Source organism: Staurois parvus, unplaced genomic scaffold (assembly GCF_062004578.1).
Source record: "Staurois parvus isolate SC_StPar_1 unplaced genomic scaffold, SC_StPar_1.0 ptg000337l, whole genome shotgun sequence".
Lineage (NCBI taxonomy): Eukaryota > Metazoa > Chordata > Amphibia > Anura > Ranidae > Staurois > Staurois parvus.
This window is the reverse complement of record NW_028318133.1, coordinates 488095-511726: the sequence shown is the minus strand read 5'-3', so window position 1 is coordinate 511726 and position 23632 is coordinate 488095. Positions and strand designations below refer to the sequence as shown.

Below are 23632 nucleotides of genomic sequence, written 5' to 3'. Positions count from 1 at the left end.
CCGCCCCCTTCTGGAAAACAGCTGGAACTTCATCTGGCTGCTATTAATCGATATCCTTCAGTACAATGTTGTGGCTCTCCAGAAAAGACCTTTTATTGAACCTTTGTGTTGTGTAACGTATTACTGAACTGATGGCACATCGGCAGATAAACCCAAATCATACCCGCTTTAGCTCCACCCTATAGCAGAATATATATATATATACAGTGAAGGAAATGTGTATTTGCTCCCCTGCTGATGCTGAATGTTCGCCCCTCACAAAGATATGATCGGTCTACAAATCGAATGTTCGGTGTAACACTGAGAGACAGAATACAACAACAAATTCAGCAGAAATGCGTCTAACAAATGATGACTGATCTGCATGTTCATGAGGGAAATAAGGATTTGATCCCCTTCACAAAACATGACTTAGTACTTGGTGGCCAATCCCTTGTTGGCAATCACAGAGGTCAGACGTTTCCTGTAGTTGGCCCCCAGGTTCGCACACATCTCAGGAGGGATTTTGGCCCACTCCTCTTGGCAGATCCACTCCAAGTCATTAAGGTTTGGTGGCTGACGTTTGGCAACTCGAACTTTCAGCTCCCTCCACAGATTTTCAATCGGATGAAGGTCTGGAGACTGGCTAGGCCACTCCAGGACCTTAATGTGCTTCTTCTTGAGCCGCTCCTTTGTTGCCTTGGCCGTGTGTTTTGGGTCATTGTCATGCTGGAACCCCCATCCACGACCCATTTTCAATGCCCTGGCTGAGGGAAGAAGGTTCTCACCCAACATTTGATGGTACATTGCCCCGTCCATCGTCCCTTTGATGCGGTGCAGTTGTCCTGTCCCCTTAGCAGAAAAACACCCCCAAAGCAGAATGTTTCCACCACCATGTTTCACAGTTGGGATGGTGTTCTTGGGGTCATAGGCAGCATTCCTCTTTCTCCAAACACGGTGAGTTGAGTTGATGCCAAAGAGCTGGATTTTGGTCTCCTCTGACCACAACACTTCCCACCAGTCCTCCTCTGCATCATTCAGATGTTCAGTGGCAGACTTCAGACAGGCCTGGACATGGGCTTTCTTGAGCAGAGGGACCTTGCGGGCACTGCAGGATTTCAGTCCTTGTCGGCGTAGTGTGTTACCAATTGTTTTCTTGGTGACTGTGGTCCCAGCTGCCTGGAGATCATTGACAAGATCCTCACGTGTAGTTCTGGGATGATTCCTCACTGTTCTCATGATCATTGACACTCCACGAGGTGAGATCTTGCATGGTGCACCAGACCTAGGGAGACTGACACTTGTTTTGTGTTTCTTCCATTTGTGAATGATTGTACCAACTGTTGTCACCTTCTCACCAAGCTGCTTGGCCATAGTTTGGTAGCCCAGTCCAGCCTTGTGTAGGTCTACAATCTTGTCCCTGACATCCTTGGACAGCTCTTTGGTCTTTGCCATGGTGGAGAGTTTGGAATCTGATGGTTTGATTGCTCCTGTGGACAGGTGTCTTTTATACAGGTAACACAATGAGATTAGCAGCACTCCCTTTAAGAGACTGCTTCTAATCTCAGCTTGTTACCTGTATGAAAGACACCTGGTAGCCAGAAATCCTGCTGAATGATAGGGGATCAAATCCTTATTTCCCTCATGAACATGCAGATCCGTCATCATTTGTTAGATGCATTTCTGCTGAATTTGTTGTTGCTATTCTGTCTCTCAGTGTTACACCGAACATTCCATTGTTAGACCGATCATTTCTGTGTGAGGGGCGAACATTCAACATCAGCCGGGGAGCAAATACGCATTTCCTTCACTGTATATATTTATATATATATGTGTGTGAGATTTTGCACTTCAGAGTAGGTGGCACTCGTGCGCCCTGCCCGTGCCTTCATTCACCAGGTCCTGGCTGGGGATTACTCGCCAGTGGTTGCCGAGGATCTCTGATGGAGGGAGGAGAACAGTTTTGTTTACTAACAGTTCTCCTCCCTGTTAGCTCTGGCACACTGCTTTGGATGGCTGTGCAGAGCACAGCCATCCAAAGCAGTGTGATTACAGTGAAACACACAGCACACATAATAAAACAGCACACAGTTAACCCTTTGATCACCCCACATTAACCCCTTCCTGCTCAGTGCCATTAGTACAGTGTCAGTGCTTTTTATTAGCACTGATCACTGTATTGGTGTCACTGGGGATGTCAGTGACACCAAGTCAGTTCCCCCCCCCCCCCCCAGTGTCAGAATGTCGGCCGCAGTCCCGCTACAAGTCGCTGATCGCCGCCATTACTAGTAAAAAATGAACCCAAAAAAATTTCCAATACATCTATACCGCCATTTGTAAATGCTATAACTTTTACATAAACCAATTTACACGTATTGGGATTTTTATTTTTTTTTTTAGCAAAGAATACATTTTGGCCTAAATTTGATTTTTTAAATTTTTTTTTGTATACGATTAATAAAAAGTCAAAAATATTGTTTTTCCCCCTCAAAATTGTCGCTTTTTTTTTTTTTATATAGCACAAAAATAAAAAAATAAAAAAAAAAAACACAGGCGGTAAAATACCACAGAAAGAAAGAATTTGGGGGAAAAAAAGGACGTAAATTTTATTTGGGTGCAGCGTCGCATGACCGCGCAATTGTCAAAGGAACGCAGAGCCGTATCGCAAAAAAATGGCCCGGTCAGGGGGGGGGGGGAATCCTCTGGAGGGGGGAGTGGATACTGAAAGGGTTTTGTAAACACTGAATTTATTTTTCATGTTTTCTTCAAGCTGAAGTTGAATCTGCTTCCCTGGTTCCTCTGTTCCTCATCAACATGTTATTACAATTAAAAAATAAAACATTTCCAATTTCATTATATGCCTTTTCTTAGAATCAGTGATGTCATCACTGGGCCTCTGTGCTTCTCTATGCAATGCAGGCAGATAGTGGCTGACATAAGGGGCCGGGTGCTGTACATAGCTCCTTGAAAACATTACAGCACCCTGCCTCAGTACTCTTGGTTCTGATGCAAGCAGTGGGCCGGCTCTTGGGAGGAGTTATGTAAAATTTTAAAAAGCCCCTTACTGGCTCTCCTCATACGCCGTCAGCATAAGGACTGCCGATAACAGTCATTTCCTATTTACGCTGTGATTGGACACAGCAGATCACATTAAAAAGTCCGCTCTGATTGGCCTTTTACCTGGATCACAGATTGCACCCCAAAGGGCGCGCGGGGGGGTTTGGTGTGGTTCTGGGAGGATGTCCATGGACGCCCTCCCAGAACTAGCTGACCACGCTGTAGCCGTCTTATCTATAGCGTGGTCGGGAACTGGTTAATCCTGCCTGCCCCTCATTAGTGATGTCATCACTGGGTCTCTGTGCTTCTCTATGCAATGTAGGCAGATCATGGCTGGTGGGAGGGGCCGGCAGAGTGCTGTACATAGCTTTCTAAAAACATCACAGCACCCTGCCTTGGGACCCGCCGCCCTGACATAGGAAGTGAGCTGGATCTTGGGAGGAGTTATGCAAATATCAAACTGCCTTAATGGGTGGGTGTGTCTGGAGGAATGGGCGTTCCTAGGTAGGCTTCATTTGCATGAAGACCGCCCACATGTGATTAACCACTTACCTACCGCGCACTTTCACCCCCTTCCAGTCCAGGCCAATTTTCAGCTTTCAGCGCTATCACACTTTGAATGACAATTGCGCGGTCATGCAACACTGTACCCAAATGACATTTTTATCATTTTTTTCACACACCAAGAGTTTTCTTTTGGTGGTTTGTACTCCCCGCTGGGGGGGGGGGGGGTTATTTTATGCACTATAAACAAAAAAAGAGTTTCTATTATAAAATTTTGCAAACAAGTAATTTTTCTCCTTCACTGATGTGCGTCGATGAGGCAGCACTGATAGGCAGCAATGATGGGCACTGATAGGCTGCACTGACGAGAAGCAATGATGGGCACTGATAGGCTGCACTGACGAGAAGCAATGATGGGCACTGATAGGCTGCACTGATAAGCAGCAGTGATTTTCAGCAATGATGGACATGGATAGGCAGCACTGATAGGCTGCACAGATGCGGCAGCAATGGATTGGCACTGATAGGCTATACTAATGATGCTACACTGATATGCAGCACTGACGAGAAGCAATGATGGGTACTGATAGGCTGCACTGACGTGAAGCAATGATGGGCACTGATAGGCTGCACTGACGAGAAGCAATGATGGGCAGCAATGATGGGCACTGATAGGCTGCACTGACGAGAAGCAATGATGGGCACTGATAGGCTGCACTGACGAGAAGCAATGATGGGCACTGATAGGCAGCAATGATGGGCACTGATAGGCTGCACTGACGTGAAGCAATGATGGGCACTGATAGGCTGCACTGACGAGAAGCAATGATGGGCACTGATAGGCTGCACTGACGAGAAGCAATGATGGGCACTGATAGGCTGCACTGACGTGAAGCAATGATGGGCACTGATAGGCTGCACTAACGAGAAGCAATGATGGGCACTGATAGGCCGCACTGACGAGAAGCAATGATGGGCACTGATAGGCTGCACTGACGAGAAGCAATGATGGGCACTGATAGGCCGCACTGACGAGAAGCAATGATGGGCACTGATAGGCCGCACTGACGAGAAGCAATGATGGGCACTGATAGGCTGCACTGACGAGAAGCAATGATGGGCACTGATAGGCTGCACTGACGAGAAGCAATGATGGGCACTGATAGGCTGCACTGACGAGAAGCAATGATGGGCACTGATAGGCTGCACTGATGGGCACTAATAGGCTGCACTGACGAGAAGCAATGATGGGCACTGATAGGCCGCACTGATGAGAAGCAATGATGGGCACTGATAGGCCGCACTGATGAGAAGCAATGATGGGCACTAATAGGCCGCACTGATGAGAAGCAATGATGGGCACTAATAGGCCGCACTGGTGAGAAGCAATGATGGGCACTGATAGGCTGCACTGATGGGCACTAATAGGCTGCACTGACGAGAAGCAATGATGGGCACTGATAGGCAGCACTGACAGGCTACACTGATGAGGTGGCACTGATGAGCATGGGTAGGCAGCACCGATGATGCTGCACTGATATGCAGCAATGATGGGCACCGATAGGTGGCACTGACTGACAGCACTGATGGGCGGCACTGATCATTAGTGCCCTGATGATCAGTGCCGATCTGATCTGTGACAGCATGAGGAAAGTGCTGCTGATAACCGGCAACTGTATTTACTTGGTGATCTGGTGTGTCATTGGACACAGCTGATCACGTGGTAAAAGGCCGCTGTGATTGGCTGTTTACTTCACGTGATCCGCAGGACACAGCGATCACAGAAGGTCGGGTGCGCGCCTCTGGGGGGACATCATAAGACGCCCTCCCAGAACTGGACAACCGCGCTGTGGACGTCATTCGGCTATAGAGCGGTAAGGATGCGGTTAGAGGGCTCATAATGAAAACCCATCTCTTTCCGAAGCCTTAGATCTCTCTGCTGCCTGGAGGTGGTCAGGGGGCGGGCTCATGACGTCCCTACACTCACAGTATGTCCTCAGTCTTCCAGCTTGAAGGACGCTGGGCATCCATCAACCGGGAAGACTGAGGACCTCTGTGGTGGAAAAGAAGTACTGCAGGGGCCAGCTCCAAAGATGTAACGATTATTGCACCCCAAGCCCGGTGTTACCAGCGAACGAAAGCCCTTCTAAATTCAACCTGAACGAACGTTCACCTCTAGAACGTCACGACGCAATGTCGCTTGCATTCCTTCAGAGTTCTGTCGCCCGCAACCGCTAAAAAAAAAAAAAAAAAAAAAAAAAAAAAAGACAAAACCATATATAAAGCTAAAGAGAAAGAATTCCGCCCACGCTGTGTTTCATCAACAATTTTATTGACCGTAGTCGAATTTTTCCAGCACGATTCCTTTTCTTACTTCAACAGACTTCATGTCATAAATCACATACAAAACAAATCAGGGTTTTTTTTTTTTTTCCAGCGCTGCACAGGAATCTCTCATATTAAAGTGGCTTTAGTGTCTGCACAAATGACTGCGATCGGCACGCCGGTGCACCGAACGTCACGTGTACCGGACTGAAGACCGTTTAGTCCCAAGGGGGCGATCGTATCAATGAGCCGCGATCGATCAGTAAATCTGTACAAAACAGACTACTCCTCGTGGATGTTGAAGAGCTTGGCGACCTCGTTCAGGTCCGCGTGTTCCTCCCCGTCCTTTATGATCTGCGAAGGATACAAAAAAAAACAAATTGCTGGTCAGAAAAGTCCAAAATGTAATGCTTCTTTATGCGAGCAATTTTTTTTTTTTTTTTGTAATCAAACCAGAAAATTTTTTAATTTTTCGCACAAATTACCATTTTTATGCTAGAAAATAGCGTAACCCCTTCCCGTCCGACCCATCACTATGGTGACACTGTACTGCTAGGGTGACAGTGTGTAAAAAAACCAAAAAAAAAACAAACAAAAAAAAAACAAAACACAAAAAACAAATATACAAAAATTAAATAAAAATGTAAAAAAAAAAAAAACTTTGAAAAATTATAATTTTTGGTTAAAAACGAATTTGGTTTTTTTTTTTCAACTAAAAAGATAACTGAATAAATGTTGGCCAAGATTTATGAAGAAAGATTATTTATTTGCAAAATTTTGGTGACACTGTACTGCTAGGGTGACAGTATGTTAAAAAAACAAAACATAAATAATATAGAAAAAAATAATAAAAATGTGAAATAAATTTTAGAAAAATTATCATTTTTGGTTATAAACTAATTTGGGTTTTTTTTTTACTAAAAAGATAGCTGAATACATTTTGGCCAAGATTTATGAAGAAAGATCATTTATTTGCTAAATTTTGGTGACACTGTACTGCTAGGGTGACAGTATGTTAAAAAAACAAAACATAAATAATATAGAAAAAAATAATAAAAATGTGAAAAAAATTTTTGAAAAATTATAATTTTTGGTTATAAACTAATTTGGGTTTTTTTTTTTACTAAAAAGATAGCTGAATACATTTTGGCCAAGATTTATGAAGAAAGATTATTTATTTGCAAAATTTTGGTGACACTGTACTGCTAGGGTGAGAGTATGTTAAAAAACAAAACATAAATAATATAGAAAAAATAATAAAAATGTGAAATAAATTTTAGAAAAATTATCATTTTTGGTTATAAACTAATTTGGGTTTTTTTTTTTACTAAAAAGATAGCTGAATACATTTTGGCCAAGATTTATGAAGAAAGATTATTTATTTGCAAAATTTTGGTGACACTGTACTGCTAGGGTGAGAGTATGTTAAAAAACAAAACATAAATAATATAGAAAAAATAATAAAAATGTGAAATAAATTTTAGAAAAATTATCATTTTTGGTTATAAACTAATTTGGGTTTTTTTTTTTTACTTAAAAGATAGCTGAATACATTTTGGCCAAGATTTATGAAGAAAGATCATTTATTTGCTAAATTTTGGTGACACTGTACTGCTAGGGTGACAGTATGTTAAAAAAACAAAACATAAATAATATAGAAAAAAATAATAAAAATGTGAAAAAAATTTTTGAAAAATTATAATTTTTGGTTATAAACTAATTTGGGTTTTTTTTTTTACTAAAAAGATAGCTGAATACATTTTGGCCAAGATTTATGAAGAAAGATTATTTATTTGCAAAATTTTGGTGACACTGTACTGCTAGGGTGAGAGTATGTTAAAAAACAAAACATAAATAATATAGAAAAAATAATAAAAATGTGAAATAAATTTTAGAAAAATTATCATTTTTGGTTATAAACTAATTTGGGTTTTTTTTTTTACTAAAAAGATAGCTGAATACATTTTGGCCAAGATTTATGAAGAAAGATTATTTATTTGCAAAATTTTGGTGACACTGTACTGCTAGGGTGAGAGTATGTTAAAAAACAAAACATAAATAATATAGAAAAAATAATAAAAATGTGAAATAAATTTTAGAAAAATTATCATTTTTGGTTATAAACTAATTTGGGTTTTTTTTTTTTACTTAAAAGATAGCTGAATACATTTTGGCCAAAATTTATGAAGAAAGATCATTTATTTGCTAAATTTTGGTGACACTGTACTGCTAGGGTGACAGTATGTTAAAAAAAACAAATAATATAGAAAAAATAATAAACATTTGAAAAAAAAAAAAAATTTAGAAAAATTATAATTTTTGGTTATAAACCAATTTGGGTTTTTTTTTTTTTTACTAAAAATATAGCTGAATACATTTTGCCCAAGATTTATGAAGAAAGATTATTTATTTGCAAAATTTTAAAAGAAAAACACTTTTTTTCAAAATTTTGGGACTTTCATTTATATAGCAAAAAAAAAAAAATCCCAGTGGTGAATAAAAAGCACCAAAATAAAGTTTTAGCAGTCTCAAAAAAAAAAGCTAAAAAATTCATATGGGTACAGTGTTGCATGACCGCGCAATTGTCAGTTAAAGGACCGCAGCACCGTATCGCAAATACCGTATCCCGGTCAGGAAGGGGGGGAAAGCCTCTGGAAGTGGATACTGAAAGGGTTTTTTTTTTACTAAAAAGATAGCTGAACACATTTTGGCCAAGATTTATGACGAAAGATTATTTATTTGCAAAATGTTGGTGACACTGTACTGCTGGGGTGACAGTATGTTAAAAAAACATATATAATATAGAAAAAATAATAAACATTTGAAGAAAAAAAATTTAGAAAAATTATAATTTTTGGTTATAAAAACTAATTTGGATTTTTTGTTTTTTTTTACTAAAAAGATAGCTGATTTATGAAGAAAGATTATTTATTTGCAAAATTTTATAAGAAAAACACTTTTCAAAATTTTGGGACTTTTTGATTTACATAGCAAAAAAAAAAAAAAAAAATCCCAGTGGTGAATAAATACCACCAAAATAAAGCTTTATCTGTCTCAAAAAAATGCTAAAAAATTCATATGGGTACAGTGTTGCATGACCGCGCAATTGTCATTCAAAGTGTGATAGCGCTGAAAGCTGAAAATTGGCCTGGGGGGGAAGGGGGTGAAATTGTCCGGAGACTGGAAGGGGGAGAAAGCGTCCGGACTGGAAGGGGGGGAAAGTGTCCGGAGACTGGAAGGGGGAGAAAGCGTCCGGAGACTGGAAGGGGGAGAAAGCGTCCGGAGACTGGAAGGGGGTGAAAGCGTCCGGACTGGAAGGGGGGGGGGGGAAAGCGTTCGGACAGGAAGGGGGGTGAAAGTGTCCGGACAGGAAGGGGGTGAAAGTGTCCGGAGACAGGAAGGGGGGTGAAAGCGTCCGGAGACTGGAAGGGGGTGAAAGTGTCCGGAGACTGGAAGGGGGTGAAAGCGTCCGGACTGGAAGGGGGGGGGGAAGCGTCCGGACTGGAAGGGGGGGGGAAGCGTCCGGACTGGAAGGGGGGGGGAAGCGTCCGGACTGGAAGGGGGGGGGAAGCGTCCGGACTGGAAGGGGGGGGGAAGCGTCCGGACTGGAAGGGGGGGGGAAGCGTCCGGACTGGAAGGGGGGGGGGAGGGTCCGGACTGGAAGGGGGGGGGAAGTGTCCGGACTGGAAGGGGGGGGGAAGCGTCCGGACTGGAAGGGGGGGAAAGTGTCCGGACTGGAAATGGTTAAGCTCCCCTTCCAAACAATGAAATATTTTCTGAGAGCCCTGCAGAATAAAATGGCAGTTGTTTCCATTTTTTTTTATGTTGTTTCTACACTTTTGGGGGAAAAAAAAGAAAAACAAAAAAAGCAAAAGCAAAAAAATGAATAGTAGTGCACAAAAACACAATGACTAATTTTTGTCAAAATATTAAAAAAAAAAAAAAAGGGGGTTGTGTCTACTAAAATAGATTTCAAACACATCAAGCCTTGAAATTGGCGTGGCCATCAATTGACATTAAAAAAAAAAAAAAAAAAAGTCATGGCGTGGAAAGGCTGTCCGACCAATACGTTTGGCAATGTAGTGCATGTGGGGGTGTCAGTGTCAAAATTTTTTGTGGGGGGATTCTGTGTGCTTGGGTGTAACTACACTTTTTTTGCTTACCTTTTTTTTTTCATCACGTAGGGGACACAAAGTGATTTTTAGGTGACAGGTTCTCTTAAATGAGACATGAAGGGTCTAAAATACCCCAAAATGTCTCCCCTGAGCTGTGCTAGCCGTGACAGCGGTGACCCGGAAGTGACGTCATCACGCCAATTTCCGGGTCACAGGAAGAAGGGGAGGAGAGCTATTGTTCGCACGTTTTAAGGAAAGGGTCAAAGCTGAATTCTAGACAAAGGAACAAAGTAATGCAGATCTGCATGTATTTATCCAGGTATTCTAAGTACTTCAATTCAATTCCATATTGGCCTCTTGCGATTCCCTGTACAGCAGAACCAAGACTGGGAGAGGGAGGGGAAGGAGGAAGAGGCAACGTGTGCTGCATGACGTTTTTGCTCACATGGGACAAGAGCTGTGATAAGCTCCCCAACCACCAATGGGCGGAAAGACCTATTAAAATGTAGCTGAAGGTTACAATGGACGTCTCCCAGTAGGGGCGTCCCCAGGGTTGGTGTCACCCGGTGTGGTAACACTTGGTGTCACCCCCCCCCCCCCCAGACAATCCCCGCAGGATGGATCGGATCTGAGGATTGAGCATAATGGATCCGATCCATTATGCTCCCCAATCCGCAGATCTGATCCATCCTGCGGGGATTGTCAGCTTGCAACCTATACGGGGATAGCTGATCTCTCCACAAAAAGGTACGTTTTAAAGCATGCCGACGATCCCCGCAGGATGGATCAGATTTGTGGATTGGGGAGCATAATGGATCGGATCCATTATGCTCAATCCGCAGATCCGATCCATCCTGCGGGGACCGTAGGCTTGCAACCTATATGGGGTTAACTGATCTCTCCACGAGCTCCATGAAAAGGTAAGTTTTAAAGCAAGCCGATGATCCCCGCAGGATGGATCAGATCTGCGGATTGGGGAGCATAATTGGGCTCCGATCCATTATGCTCAATCCGCAGATCTGATCCATCCTGCGGGGATCGTCAGCTTGCTTTAAAACTTACCTTTTTTTGGTGACCAGTTAACCCCGTACAGGTTGCAAGCCGACGATCCCCGCAGGATGGATCGGATCTGCATATAGCGAACCATAATGGATCGGCGTCCGATCCATTATGCTCAGCCCGCAGATCCGATCCATCCTGCGGAGATCATTGGCTTGCTTTAACTACATGCCGCCCAGCCACTGTACATATACGGCGGCAGGGCGGCACTCGCAGGCAAAACCACGTTTTAAAACGTGTGTTTTGTAAACAGATAGGGCGGCGGCGCACCTCGCGCACGCCCCCTATCTGTCCTGCCGATCACCGCCACGGACGTCAGTCGCCGGGTCACAGCCGGTCCTTACCGGCTGTTTCCCGGCGATCGGCGGCAAACAGTGACAGACAGCAAAGCTGCAGTAGCTGTGCTGTCTGTCACTTCCTTCTCAGCTCAAGGACGACAGCCTTTTTCTCTCTCGATCAGCCTTGTCCCGCCCAGCACACACCCCGCCCCCTAGTAAAACACTCCCCCTCACTCCTATAACCCTTCCCTGAAAAATAAAGTTAACCCCTTCCTCCCCAGTGCCATTAGTACAGTGTCAGTTTTTTTTTTTTGCACTGATCACTGTATTAGTGTTTTTGGGGATGTCAATGACCCCAAGTCAGTACCCCCCAATGTCAGAATGTCCGCCGCAATCCCGCCATAAGTCGCTGGTCGCCGCCATTATTAGTATAAAAAAAACCCTAAAAATCCCAGTATCTTTCCCGCCATTTGTAATACGCTATAACTTTCACGTAAACCAATTAATTTACACGTATTGGTTTTTTTTTTTAGCAAAGACATGTCCCAGAATGCATTTTGGCAGAAATTTATGACTAAATTTGATTTTTGCATTTTTTTTTTACTGGACATGTTTTATAGCAAAAAGTCCAAAATATAGTTTTTTTCCTCAAAATGGTCAGCCTTTTTCTTTATAGCGCAAAAAATAAAAACCGCACAGGCGATCAAATACCACCAAAAGAAAGCTCAATTTGTGGGGAAAAAAAGGATGTAAATTTCATTTATGTACCGTATTGCATGACCGCGCAATTGTCCGTTAAACTAGCGCAGCGCTGTATAGCAGAAAAATGGCGTAAATTGCAGTATCTATACCATAGTTTGTAAACGCTATAACTTCACACAAAGCAATCAATATACACTCATTGGGATTTTTTTTACCAAAAACATGGAGCAGAATACATTTTGGCCTAAATTTATAACCAACTTTGAGTTTACTATATATTTTTTTATAGCTGAAAGTAAAAAATATTGTTTTTCTTCAAAATTTTTGGCCTTTTTTTGTTTATAGCGTGAAAAATAAAAAGCGCACAGGTGACCAAATACCACCGAAAGAAAGCTCTATTTGTGTGAAAAAAAGGACGGAAATTTCGTTTGGGTGCAGCATTGCATGACCGCGCAATTATCAGTTGAATTAGTGCAGCGCCGAGTAGCAAAAAGAGGCGTGGTCAGGAAGGGGGGTAAATCCTCAGGAGGGCGAGGGGTTAAAACTTACCTTTTTGTGGAGAGATCAGTTAACCCCGTATAGGTTGCAAGCGGACGATCCTCGCAGGATGGATCGGATCTGCGTGCTGAGCATAATGGATCGGACTCCATTCCATTATGCTCCCCAATCCGCAGATCCGATCCATCCTGCGGGGATCGTCGGCTTGCTTTCAAACCTACCTTTTCCTGGAGCGGGTCCAGTGTCACCCCGTGCAATAGGCGTCACCCCCTGCGATAGGCGCCACCCCCTGCGATAGGCGCCACCCCCTGCGATAGGCGCCACCCCCTGCCTAGGGATGCCCCCGTCTCCCGGTATATCTGGTGTCATACTTGCCTTTCGTGCGATCGGCATGCGATTGAAGACATTCCACAGTACGATCCCAACCACCACATTGTCTCTGAGATAAAACACGACTCCCTTGCCGTAGGACTCTCCCTGCTGCGCGGGGGCGGGGACAGAAGGTGCAGATTCCACAGCGTGGCTCTCGGATGGTAGGATCTCGCCGTCGTGCTCAGATCGGATCCCGGTTCCTGAAGATAAAACACGGCGCGGGAAATCGGTATTAAATGCAAGAACAAAAAAACTAGGCGGTGAAACTTTTATTAAAGAGTTACCAAACCCCCAACAGTACAATCAGTCTGTAGATGCAGCAAAGCATGCTGGTTATACTCACTGCAGAATCTAAGGGGTTAATCCTCTGCATTGTGTAAAAAGGCTGTTTGATTCTGATTGCTCTGTTCCTCCCCTTGTTTACATGACCACCTCTTTACCATCTGATCAGACAGACTGAACTGTAGGCATGTTGCGCATGCTCAGTTTGGTGTGTATTGCTAGAAAGATTTTATTTTTTTTTTCTTGGGAGAGTGCATGTGATCAGCACAGGGATAATCAGCACTGTCCAGACAGAGGTCCGGGGTTTTGCGTCCTCCTAGAGCAGAATAAAAACTTCTTCTAGAAGTTGTAAGCAGTGCTCTGCTGGACACTGATAGAAGTCACAAGACTGCTATATACTGCTGAGAAAAGGTATTTAGCTGTTTATATTTAATAAAATAATTGCATTTCCATGTTGTATGTACTGTGGGAGACCAGATATAGTGAATGCAGGGTCCGGGGAGATCGGATACAGTGAATGCAGGGTCCGGGGAGAGCGGATATAGTGAATGCGGGGTCCGGGGAGATCGGATACAGTGAATGCGGGGTCCGGGGAGAGCGGATACAGTGAATGCGGGGTCCGGGGAGAGCGGATATAGTGAATGCGGGGTCCGGGGAGAGCGGATATAGTGAATGCGGGGTCCGGGGAGAGCGGATACAGTGAATGCGGGGTCCGGGGAGAGCGGATACAGTGAATGCGGGGTCCGGGGAGAGCGGATATAGTGAATGCGGGGTCCGGGGAGAGCGGATATAGTGAATGCGGGGTCCGGGGAGAGCGGATATAGTGAATGCGGGGTCCGGGGAGAGCGGATATAGTGAATGCAGGGTCCGGGGAGAGCGGATATAGTGAATGCGGGGTCCGGGGAGAGCGGATATAGTGAATGCGGGGTCCGGGGAGAGCGGATATAGTGAATGCGGGGTCCGGGGAGAGCGGATATAGTGAATGCGGGGTCCGGGGAGAGCGGATATAGAGAATGCAGGGTCCGGGGAAAGCGGATATAGTGAATGCAGGGTCCGGGGAGAGCAGATATAGTGAATGCGGGGTCCGGGAAGAGCGGATATAGGGAATGCGGGGTCCGGGGAGAGCGGATATAGGGAATACAGGGTCCGGGAAGAGCGGATATAGTGAATGCAGGGTCTGGGGAGAGCGGATATAGTGAATGCAGGGTCTGGGGAGAGCGGATATAGTGAATGCAGGGTTTGGGGAGAGCGGATATAGTGAATGCAGGGTCCGGGGAGAGCGGATATAGTGAATGCAGGGTCCGGGGAAAGCGGATATAGTGAATGCAGGGTCCGGGGAGAGCAGATATAGTGAATGCGGGGTCCGGGAAGAGCGGATATAGTGAATGCAGGGTCCGGGGAGAGCGGATATAGGGAATGCGGGGTCCGGGGAGAGCGGATATAGGGAATACAGGGTCCGGGAAGAGCGGATATAGTGAATGCAGGGTCCGGGGAGAGCGGATATATTAAATGCAGGGTCTGGGGAGAGCGGATATAGTGAATGCGGGGTCCGGGGAGACCAGATATAGTGAATGCGGGGTCCGGGGAGAGCGGATATAGTGAATGCGGGGTCCGGGGAGAGCGGATGTAGTGAATGCGGGGACCTGGGAGAGCGGATACAGTGAATGCAGGGTCCGGGGAGAGCGGATATAGTGAATGCAGGGTCCGGGGAGAGCGGATATAGTGAATGCAGGGTCTGGGGAGAGCGGATGTAGTGAATGCGGGGTCCGGGGAGAGCGGATGTAGTGAATGCGGGGTCCGGGGAGAGCGGATGTAGTGAATGCGGGGTCCGGGGAGAGCGGATGTAGTGAATGCGGGGTCCGGGGAGAGCGGATGTAGTGAATGCGGGGACCTGGGAGAGCGGATACAGTGAATGCAGGGTCCGGGGAGAGCGGATATAGGGAATGTGGGGTCCGGGGAGAGCGGATATAGTGAATGCAGGGTCCGGGGAGAGCGGATATAGTGAATGCAGGGTCCGGGGAGAGCGGATATAGTGAATGCGGGGACCTGGGAGAGCGGATACAGTGAATGCGGGGTCCGGGGAGAGCGGATATAGTGAATGCGGGGTCCGGGGAGAGCGGATATAGTGAATGCGGGGACCTGGGAGAGCGGATACAGTGAATGCGGGGTCCGGGGAGAGCGGATATAGTGAATGCGGGGTCCGGGGAGAGCGGATATAGTGAATGCGGGGTCCGGGGAGAGCGGATATAGTGAATGCGGGGTCCGGGGAGAGCGGATATAGTGAATGCGGGGTCCGGGGAGAGCGGATATAGTGAATGCGGGGTCCGGGGAGAGCGGATATAGTGAATGCAGGGTCTGGGGAGAGCGGATATAGTGAATGCAGGGTCCGGGGAGAGCGGATATAGTGAATGCAGGGTCCGGGGAGAGCGGATATAGATAAATGTGATTTTGTTTTTTTTTTTACTATTTTGGGCCACTTTTCCTTTGATAATATAAAAGGAGATATCCATTACCATTTACCACCAAATGAAAGCTCAATTTGTCCTGAAAAAAACGCGGTATAATTCACCTGGATGTACAAAGTAGTTGTGATGATATGGACAGTTTTACTAACACGGGTTAACATTACAAAATTGTGCTTAGGCATTTAGATTTGTTTTACCCTCAGGTGTGAAGGGGTTAAAATGACTTTTTTTATATGTAAAAAAAAAAAATCTGAAGAATATATTTAAAAAATAAATATTTTCTTTTTAAATATATTCTTAAAGATTTTTTCAATATATAAAAAAGTAATTTTAACATATTTTACAAATATTTGTAAATGCATTCCAAAAATGTAGATTTGTATTTTGAAAGACATACAGTATATTGGAAATGTATTTTTAAAAATATTTGTCATATATTTTGTAATAAAAATGTATTTCAACAGGCAGCGTGTATGTATGTAAATATTTATATTGAATATGGCCAAAATTTATGCATTTCAAATATATTTTTCTTCCATGTGGGGACCTGCAGTGAGGATGGTTTAGCTTGGGGGGGGCTAAATATAGGAGCTGAGGGGGGTTTATAGAGTTCGCAAACTTGTTCTTTAACTCTGTTGAATTTCAGGCTCTTCTCTGCAGATTCTCTTACCAGTTTCCTCAGATGCCCTTTTTGGGGTGTCCTTCTCGGTGGCTTTGGCAAACACCCCGACAGTCGGCAGCACACTGTCAACAATACCGATGGCTTCATAACCAACCTCTGGACCAAGGTCACTCCTGCAAAGAGGGGGAACTGAGTAAGAAGAGGGTCCTAAGAATTAAAGTGCTCTATCATTCCATAGACAGAAGCCAAAAGAGGAGGGGGGAGGGGGGAGGGAGGAGGGGTGGAGAGGGGGGAGGGAGAGAGAGGGGTGGAGGGAGAGAGAGGGGTGGAGGGAGGAGGAGGGAGAGGGAGAGGGGGGGGGAGGAGGGAGAGGGGGGAGAGAGAGGGGAGGAAAGGGGGGAGGAGGAGGTAGAGAGAGAGAGAGAGGGGGGGAGGAGAGAGAGAGAGAGGGGGAGGAGAGAGAGAGGGGGGAGGAGAGAGAGAGAGGGGGGGAGGAGAGAGAGAGAGGGGGGGGGAGAGAGAGAGAGGGGGGGAGGAGAGAGAGAGAGAGAGGGGGAGGAGAGAGAGAGAGGGGGGGGAGGAGAGAGAGAGAGAGGGGGGGAGGAGAGAGAGGGGGGGAGGAGAGAGAGAGAGGGGGGGGAGGAGAGGAGGAGAGAGAGAGGGGGGAGAGAGAGGGGGGAGAGAGAGGGGGAGGGGAGAGAGATAGGGGAGAGAGAGGAGAGGGGAGGGGAGAGAGAGAGGAGAGGGGAGGGGAGAGAGAGAGGAGAGGGGAGGGGAGAGAGAGAGGAGAGGGGAGGGGAGAGAGAGAGGAGAGGGGAGGGGAGAGAGAGAGGAGAGGGGAGGGGAGAGAGAGAGGAGAGGGGAGAGAGAGAGGGGAGGGGAGGGGGGAGAGAGAGAGGGGAGGGGAGGGGGGAGAGAGGGGGGAGAGAGGGGGGGAGGGGGGAGGGAGGGGGAGAGAGGGGGGGGAGAGAGAGAGAGGGAGGGAGAGAGAGAGAGAGGGGGGGAGAGAGGGGGGGGGAGAGAGGGGGGAGGGGGGAGAGAGAGAGGGGGTAGAGGGGGGGGGAGAGGGAGAGGGGAGGGGAGAGAGGGGGGGGAGAGAGAGAGGGGAGGGGAGAGAGAGAGGGGAGGGGAGAGAGAGGGGGGAGGGGAGAGAGAGGGGGAGGGGGAGAGAGAGGGGAGGGGAGGGGAGAGAGAGAGAGGGGAGGGAGGGAAGGAGGGAGGAGGAGGGAGGAGGAGGGAGGGAAGGAGGGAGGGAGGGAAGGAGGGAGGGAGGGAAGGAGGGAGGGAGGGAAGGAGGGAGGGAAGGAGGGAGGGAGGGAAGGAGGGAGGGAGGGAAGGAGGGAAGGAGGGAGGGAGGGAAGGAGGGAGGGAAGGAGGGAGGGAAGGAGGGAGGGAAGGAGGGAGGGAGGGAGGGAAGGAGGGAGGGAAGGAGGGAGGGAGGGAAGGAGGGAGGGAGGGAGGGAAGGAGGGAGGGAGGGAGGGAGGGAGGGAGGGAGGGAAGGAGGGAAGGAGGGGAGGGAGGGAAGGAGGGAGGGAAGGAGGGAGGGAAGGAGGGAGGGAGGGAGGGAAGGAGGTAGGGAAGGAGGGAGGGAGGGAAGGAGGGAGGGAGGGAGGGAGGGAGGGAGAGGGGGGGCGAGTAGAGAAGGGGGGGGGGAAGAGAGTGAGACCACCAGAGTGTGAATGTATTATGTATTATTATGGTCATCTTCTTTCCCTTTCCTTTGATTACCAGAACATGGACTGATGCCAGTACGGTTTCGCGGCTCCGGTCATGTTCTCCCCGGCCAGTCTTCCGCTCACCCACTGCGTGGTCATGGTGTTCCACTCGCCTCCTTCCCAGCTTAATGTCATAGAAGCACGCGGCATCCCCGGCCTATTCCAGGAACATTGTCACAGGTTACTGGGGGACACACGACACGGCAGAGCCCAGCATGTCACACAGGGAGGACAACTCACCACCCACACATTATTCCGGGCCTGCAGTTCTGCGTTGACCCTATACCCTCCGAAGTCTCCATCTAATTCCAGACCAGCAGACTTTGCCAATTCGGTGTTCGGCTCCAAACCTACAGCTGCCACAATGTGATCGGTCTGCACCTATAGCACACAGGGACGGTATGGTCAGTATGCAGGAGGGTACACATGGAACTTTTTTCAAAAACATGTCATTTTTGCAAGAATATTAAATTATAATTTAATAATATAATTTGATTAACATGTCTGACTGAAACAAATGCAGATGAAATTTAAAGTGCAACCTTTGTGGTGGTTGTTAAACTGCTTATCAGGGATACTTTTTAAATCATTATATAATTTAGCACCTTTTAGTACCAAACCTGCATGGATACATTCTTCATGTGCCACAATATACAGCAATAGTAGAATTAACCTCTTCCCGTCCGGCCCATGTCGATAAACGGTGGGATGGGAGCGCTGCCGACGCAGGTGGACATTTCTAAACATCACCCCGCACTCATTGCCTGTGCGCGCTCCCTGGGAGCGCGCGGCACCACGATTGGTGCCCACTGTGTCCAGAGGACACAGATCGCTGTACAGGACCTCTGTGTGAGGTCCCGATCATGTGATCCCCGATTGGCCAATTAGTGATCACAGAAACAGTAGTAAACAAGATGTCACTTCCTGACATCATTGCTTACTACTAATGAAATCTGTGAATGATCAGCACTACGATCCCGTGCCCGCTGTGTCCTCCGGACACAGTGGAACACTGATCGCTGTATGGGACCTCTATGCAAGGTCCCGATCATGTGATCACTAATTGGCCAATCAGTGATCACATGAACAGTAGTAAGCAAGATGGCACTTCTGACATCATTGCTTACTACGTATGAAATCTGTGAATGATCACAGAGATCACATGGTACAGGGCAATTCACAACAGCCTTGTACCATGTGACAAGCTGTGACCAATCACAGCTCTGACAGTATTTCTCAATGGCTGCAAGAATGCAGCCAGAGAGGAGAAATCATTGCTATTACAGCCTTTATGGGTGTAAAAGCAATCAGTGTAAAAAAAGAAGAAAAAATATCTTCAGCACCCCCTGCAAGTAGTACAGTGTCACTATGGCGACACTGTACTGCTAGGGTGACAGTAAGTTTAAAAAGCAAATAAAATAAATAACACAAAAAAATTTAAATAAAATTGTAAAAAAAATTTGACAAATTATAATTTTTGGTTATAAACTAATATGAGATATTTTTTATTTTACTAACAAGATAACTGAGTACATTTTGGCCAAGATTTATGAAGAAAGATTATTTATTTGCAAAATTTTATAAGAAAAACACTGTTTTTTCAAAATGTTTAATTATTTTGCTATATAAATGAAGACCAAACTCCCAGTGATGAATAAATACCACCAAAATAAAGTTTTATCTGTCTCAAAAAAATGCAAAAAAATTCATATGGGTACAGTGTTGCATAACCGCGCAATTGTCATTCAAAGTGCGATAGCGCTGAAAGCTGGACTGGAAAGGGGGTGAAAGTGTCCGGACTTGAAGTTAAAAAGAAAAAAAAAAAAAAAAAAAAGGTTTATCATTAAAAAGCCGTCTTTGTGCTCCAGTCGGTGTCGTTGCCTATGCCAGGTGAATTCCAACAGCTTACTGCAGGCAGGAGGAGGCATTTCCTCTCGCCAAGTGATCTGACTATACCTTGTTACTTCCCCAAGACAGGAGCTGATCTGTGTAAAACATTTGTGAACACAGCCAAGAACTGCGCAGGATAATAGTGTCATCTCTGAACTAGCATCTCAGTCCAGTTCCAGGCATTTCAATTGTCTTGTTCCCTGCTTTGTGCGGTTGTTTCATCCACCAGCCCCATATCACTGCTGCCTCTTCAGGACTACATGCATACAGTCCAATGAGAGCCTAGGGAGTGCCGTGAATCAAGTAATATGGTGTAATTACCTGCCGTCCATCCTTGAGGTGGATGTGAAGCTTTCCATCACGATAGCAGACAGACTTAACCACAGCGTCCGTTAGAACATTAACCCCCTCTATGGAACAAAAAAGTACAGGATTAGCCCTAAAAATAATTCTGCAAGCGTGCGCCATGACAATAGCTCCTCCTACTCATTACATAAATCACAAGAGACACCAGTCAATGCAAATTATTATTATTATTATACAGGATTTATGGCGCCAACAGTTTGCTCAGCGCTGTACATTATGGTGGGAGACAATACAGCAACAATACAGTTCAATACAAGAGGGAAAGGAGAGCCCTGCAAGACCGAAGAGGAGGAGCCGGTACACCTGTGCAAGACCGAAGGGGAGGAGCCGGTACACCTGTGCAAGACCGAAGGGGAGGAGACGGTACACCTGTGCAAGACCGAAGGGGAGGAGACGGTACAGCTGTGCAAGACCGAAGGGGAGGAGACGGTACAGCTGTGCAAGACCGAAGGGGAGGAGACGGTACAGCTGTGCAAGACCGAAGGGGAGGAGCCGATACAACTGTGCAAGACCGAAGGGGAGGAGCCAATACAACTGTGCAAGACCAAAGGGGAGGAGCCGGTACAACTGTGCAAGACCAAAGGGGAGGAGCCGGTACAACTGTGCAAGACCAAAGGGGAGGAGCCGGTACAACTGTGCAAGACCAAAGGGGAGGAGCCGGTACAACTGTGCAAGACCAAAGGGGAGGAGCCGGTACAACTGTGCAAGACCGAAGGGCAGAACCGGTACAACTGTGCAAGACCGAAGGGAAGGAGCCGGTACAACTGTGCAAGACCGAAGGGAAGGAGCCGGTACACCTGTGCAAAACCGAAGGGGAGGAGCCGCTACACCTGTGCAAGACCGAAGGGGAGGAGCCGCTACACCTGTGCAAGACCGAAGGGGAGGAGCTGCTACACCTGTGCAAGACCGAAGGGGAGGAGCTGCTACACCTGTGCAAGACCGAAGGGGAGGAGCCGCTACACCTGTGCAAGACCGAAGGGGAGGAGCCGCTACACCTGTGCAAGACCGAAGGGGAGGAGCCGCTACACCTGTGCAAGACCGAAGGGGAGGAGCCGCTACAACTGTGCAAGACCGAAAGGGAGGAGCCGCTACAACTGTGCAAGACCGAAGGGGAGGAGCCGATACAACTATGCAAGACCGAAGGGGAGGAGACGGTACATCTGTGCAAGATCGGAGGGGAGGAGCCGGTACACCTGTGCAAGACCGAAGGGGAGGAGCCGATACAACTATGCAAGACCGAAGGCTAGAAGCCGACACAACTGTGCAAGACTGAAGGGGAGGAGCCGATACAACTGTGCAAGACCGAAGGGGAGGAGCTGGTACAGCTGTGCAAGACCGAAGGGGAGGAGCTGGTACAGCTGTGCAAGACCGAAGGGGAGGAGCCGGTACACCTGTGCAAGACTGAAGGGAAAGCTGGAGGTCATATTTAATGCTGAACACCCCCTACTACTAACATGAGAGCTGCCGGTATAATGGACTCTAGCGTGGTGTCCGGACTCCACCCTGTCTACCCTTGACCATTTACAAAGCCCAAAATATACCTTGTGATTGGCCAACTGTAGTAGGAGGCCATTAAAATACTTAAAAAGTAAAGAAAGAGGCATGAGCCACAACTTACCTCTCTTGACTTTCTCGGTGGTCCAATGACTCAGATACTCTGGAAGAACCTTCCCCATATTTCCGCTCTCAGGGAACATCTGGATCACGTCCAGACCTGACTTCTGTCCTATGGGAGATATAGGCGATGGGTCACCCTCTCACTATACACTCCATGACATCCAGACACCAACACCCCACACCGGAGATCTGCTCACCTCGATGTCCCAGAGCACAGGCTAGCTCGCTACCCAGAAAGCCTCCACCAATAATTGTAACGGAGCCGACGGTGGAAGAAAGTTTTTCCAGATCACGAAAGTCAGACACCTTAAAAAAAAAAAAATCATAAAATACTTTCAGCAAACCACATCAAAGCACGCGTTTCATTTATTTGGAATACGTGACATACCTTTCTAAATAGAGTTGTTCTTCGTTTCACCTCCTCGCTGGCTCGTTCTATGGCTGGAAGATTACGCGGGGTGCCCCCTTAGGAAAGAAGAGCGAGAGCTTGAAAAAAACTAATTGGGGAAAAATTGTATCCATAGCCAGGGCTAGACTATTTTGCGCCCGAGGCAAGAACAGCTACTTACACCCAAAAAAACAAAAACAAAATCACAACAATAAAAAAACAAAAACAAAAAAACAGCAAAAAAAAAACAAAAAAACAAACAAACAAAAAAAAAAAAAACACAGTTGGTGCACCTCTGCCACCTACTAGTCACTGAGCTCCCTACACCTGGAGCCACATGCTCCAATGGCTGGGAAGAGAGGGGGAAAGAGTTGGGAAGCGGACCAGGGGAGCACACAGGGGATGGGGGCAGAATGAGGAAAAGGAAGCCCGACAGGAGGTGTGGCATTTACTAGAACCATTCACCTGTATTTTCCTCCTGCAGCGGCTGCATGCCAGAGGGAGGAAGAGAAGACGACTTTCAGCTGCTGAAGTAGGAAAATACAGGTGAATGTGTAATGAACCGCCTGGCGGCGCCTCTAGCAACCCGCCGGTTAGGATTCTCCAGAGCGTGGAGTCTAAGTCCCGGTCTGCTTTTTTACCAGGGCCCCTGATGGTGGGGATGGACTTGCAGCAGGCTGAGACCAGGTCGCGGCCCCTGAGTACACCTACCCGTGGTAGAGGGATCCGCCAGAGGTATCTGCAGGATGAGAGGCGGATGTGCCAGAGCAAGGTAGGTGGATGGATGAGCAGGAGCGTGGTCAGACAAGCCGAGTCGGTAGCCGTGGGAGCAGCGCGGAACAAAGCAGCGGGCAGAGAATGGTCGGGTCACACGCTAGGTCAGCAACAGAAGATCAGATCCAAAAGGGAGCATCCAGGAGGGAGGTCAGGCAAGCCAGGGGTCAGAGCAGGAGAGTACAGCACAGTCAGGGGCAATCCGGGTCAGCAACAATCAGAATACAGGATCAGGAACACAGAGAGACCAAAAACGGCAATTCATGTCAGGGCAGGGCGGATTTAAATACCGCGCCCTGCGCTGTCATTGGTGCCATGTGCGCACCCGCGGCTCCGAGTGCGCATGCGCGGGTACCGTCTCCGCCGCAGCCAGCCAGGACCTAGTGCCCGTACACCAGCGTGAACGGGCACACTGCGCCTGCGCCGAGCCGTGTGTCGCGACGGCTACTGACAGAATGGTTCTAGTAAATGCCACCCCTCCTGTCCAGCTGTGACAGGGAAGCCAAACCGGCCCCCTGAAGCTACGCCTCTGGTCTGAACAGGGTCGGACTGACAACTCATGGGGCCCCCAGGCAATTGGGGATTACGGGGTCCATGTGTCCTTGCCCACACTCAAAAAAGCC

The 23632-nt window shown here is 47.1% G+C and overlaps 1 protein-coding gene across 1 annotated transcript in view; it reads right to left on the bottom strand.

The window, feature by feature from the left end:
• Nucleotides 1-5851: 5851 nt before the first annotated feature.
• The window catches only part of AIFM1 (apoptosis inducing factor mitochondria associated 1), a 47661-nt gene continuing 29880 nt past the window's right edge, over nt 5852-23632 (bottom strand). Inside the window, 10 exon segments of the mRNA XM_089684134.1 lie at nt 5852-6219; nt 12893-13089; nt 16307-16431; nt 17988-18058; nt 18060-18131; nt 18215-18355; nt 20186-20274; nt 21849-21956; nt 22045-22153; nt 22236-22312. Coding sequence (XP_089540260.1) covers nt 6148-6219; nt 12893-13089; nt 16307-16431; nt 17988-18058; nt 18060-18131; nt 18215-18355; nt 20186-20274; nt 21849-21956; nt 22045-22153; nt 22236-22312 — 1061 coding nt within the window. The 3' untranslated portion in view covers nt 5852-6147.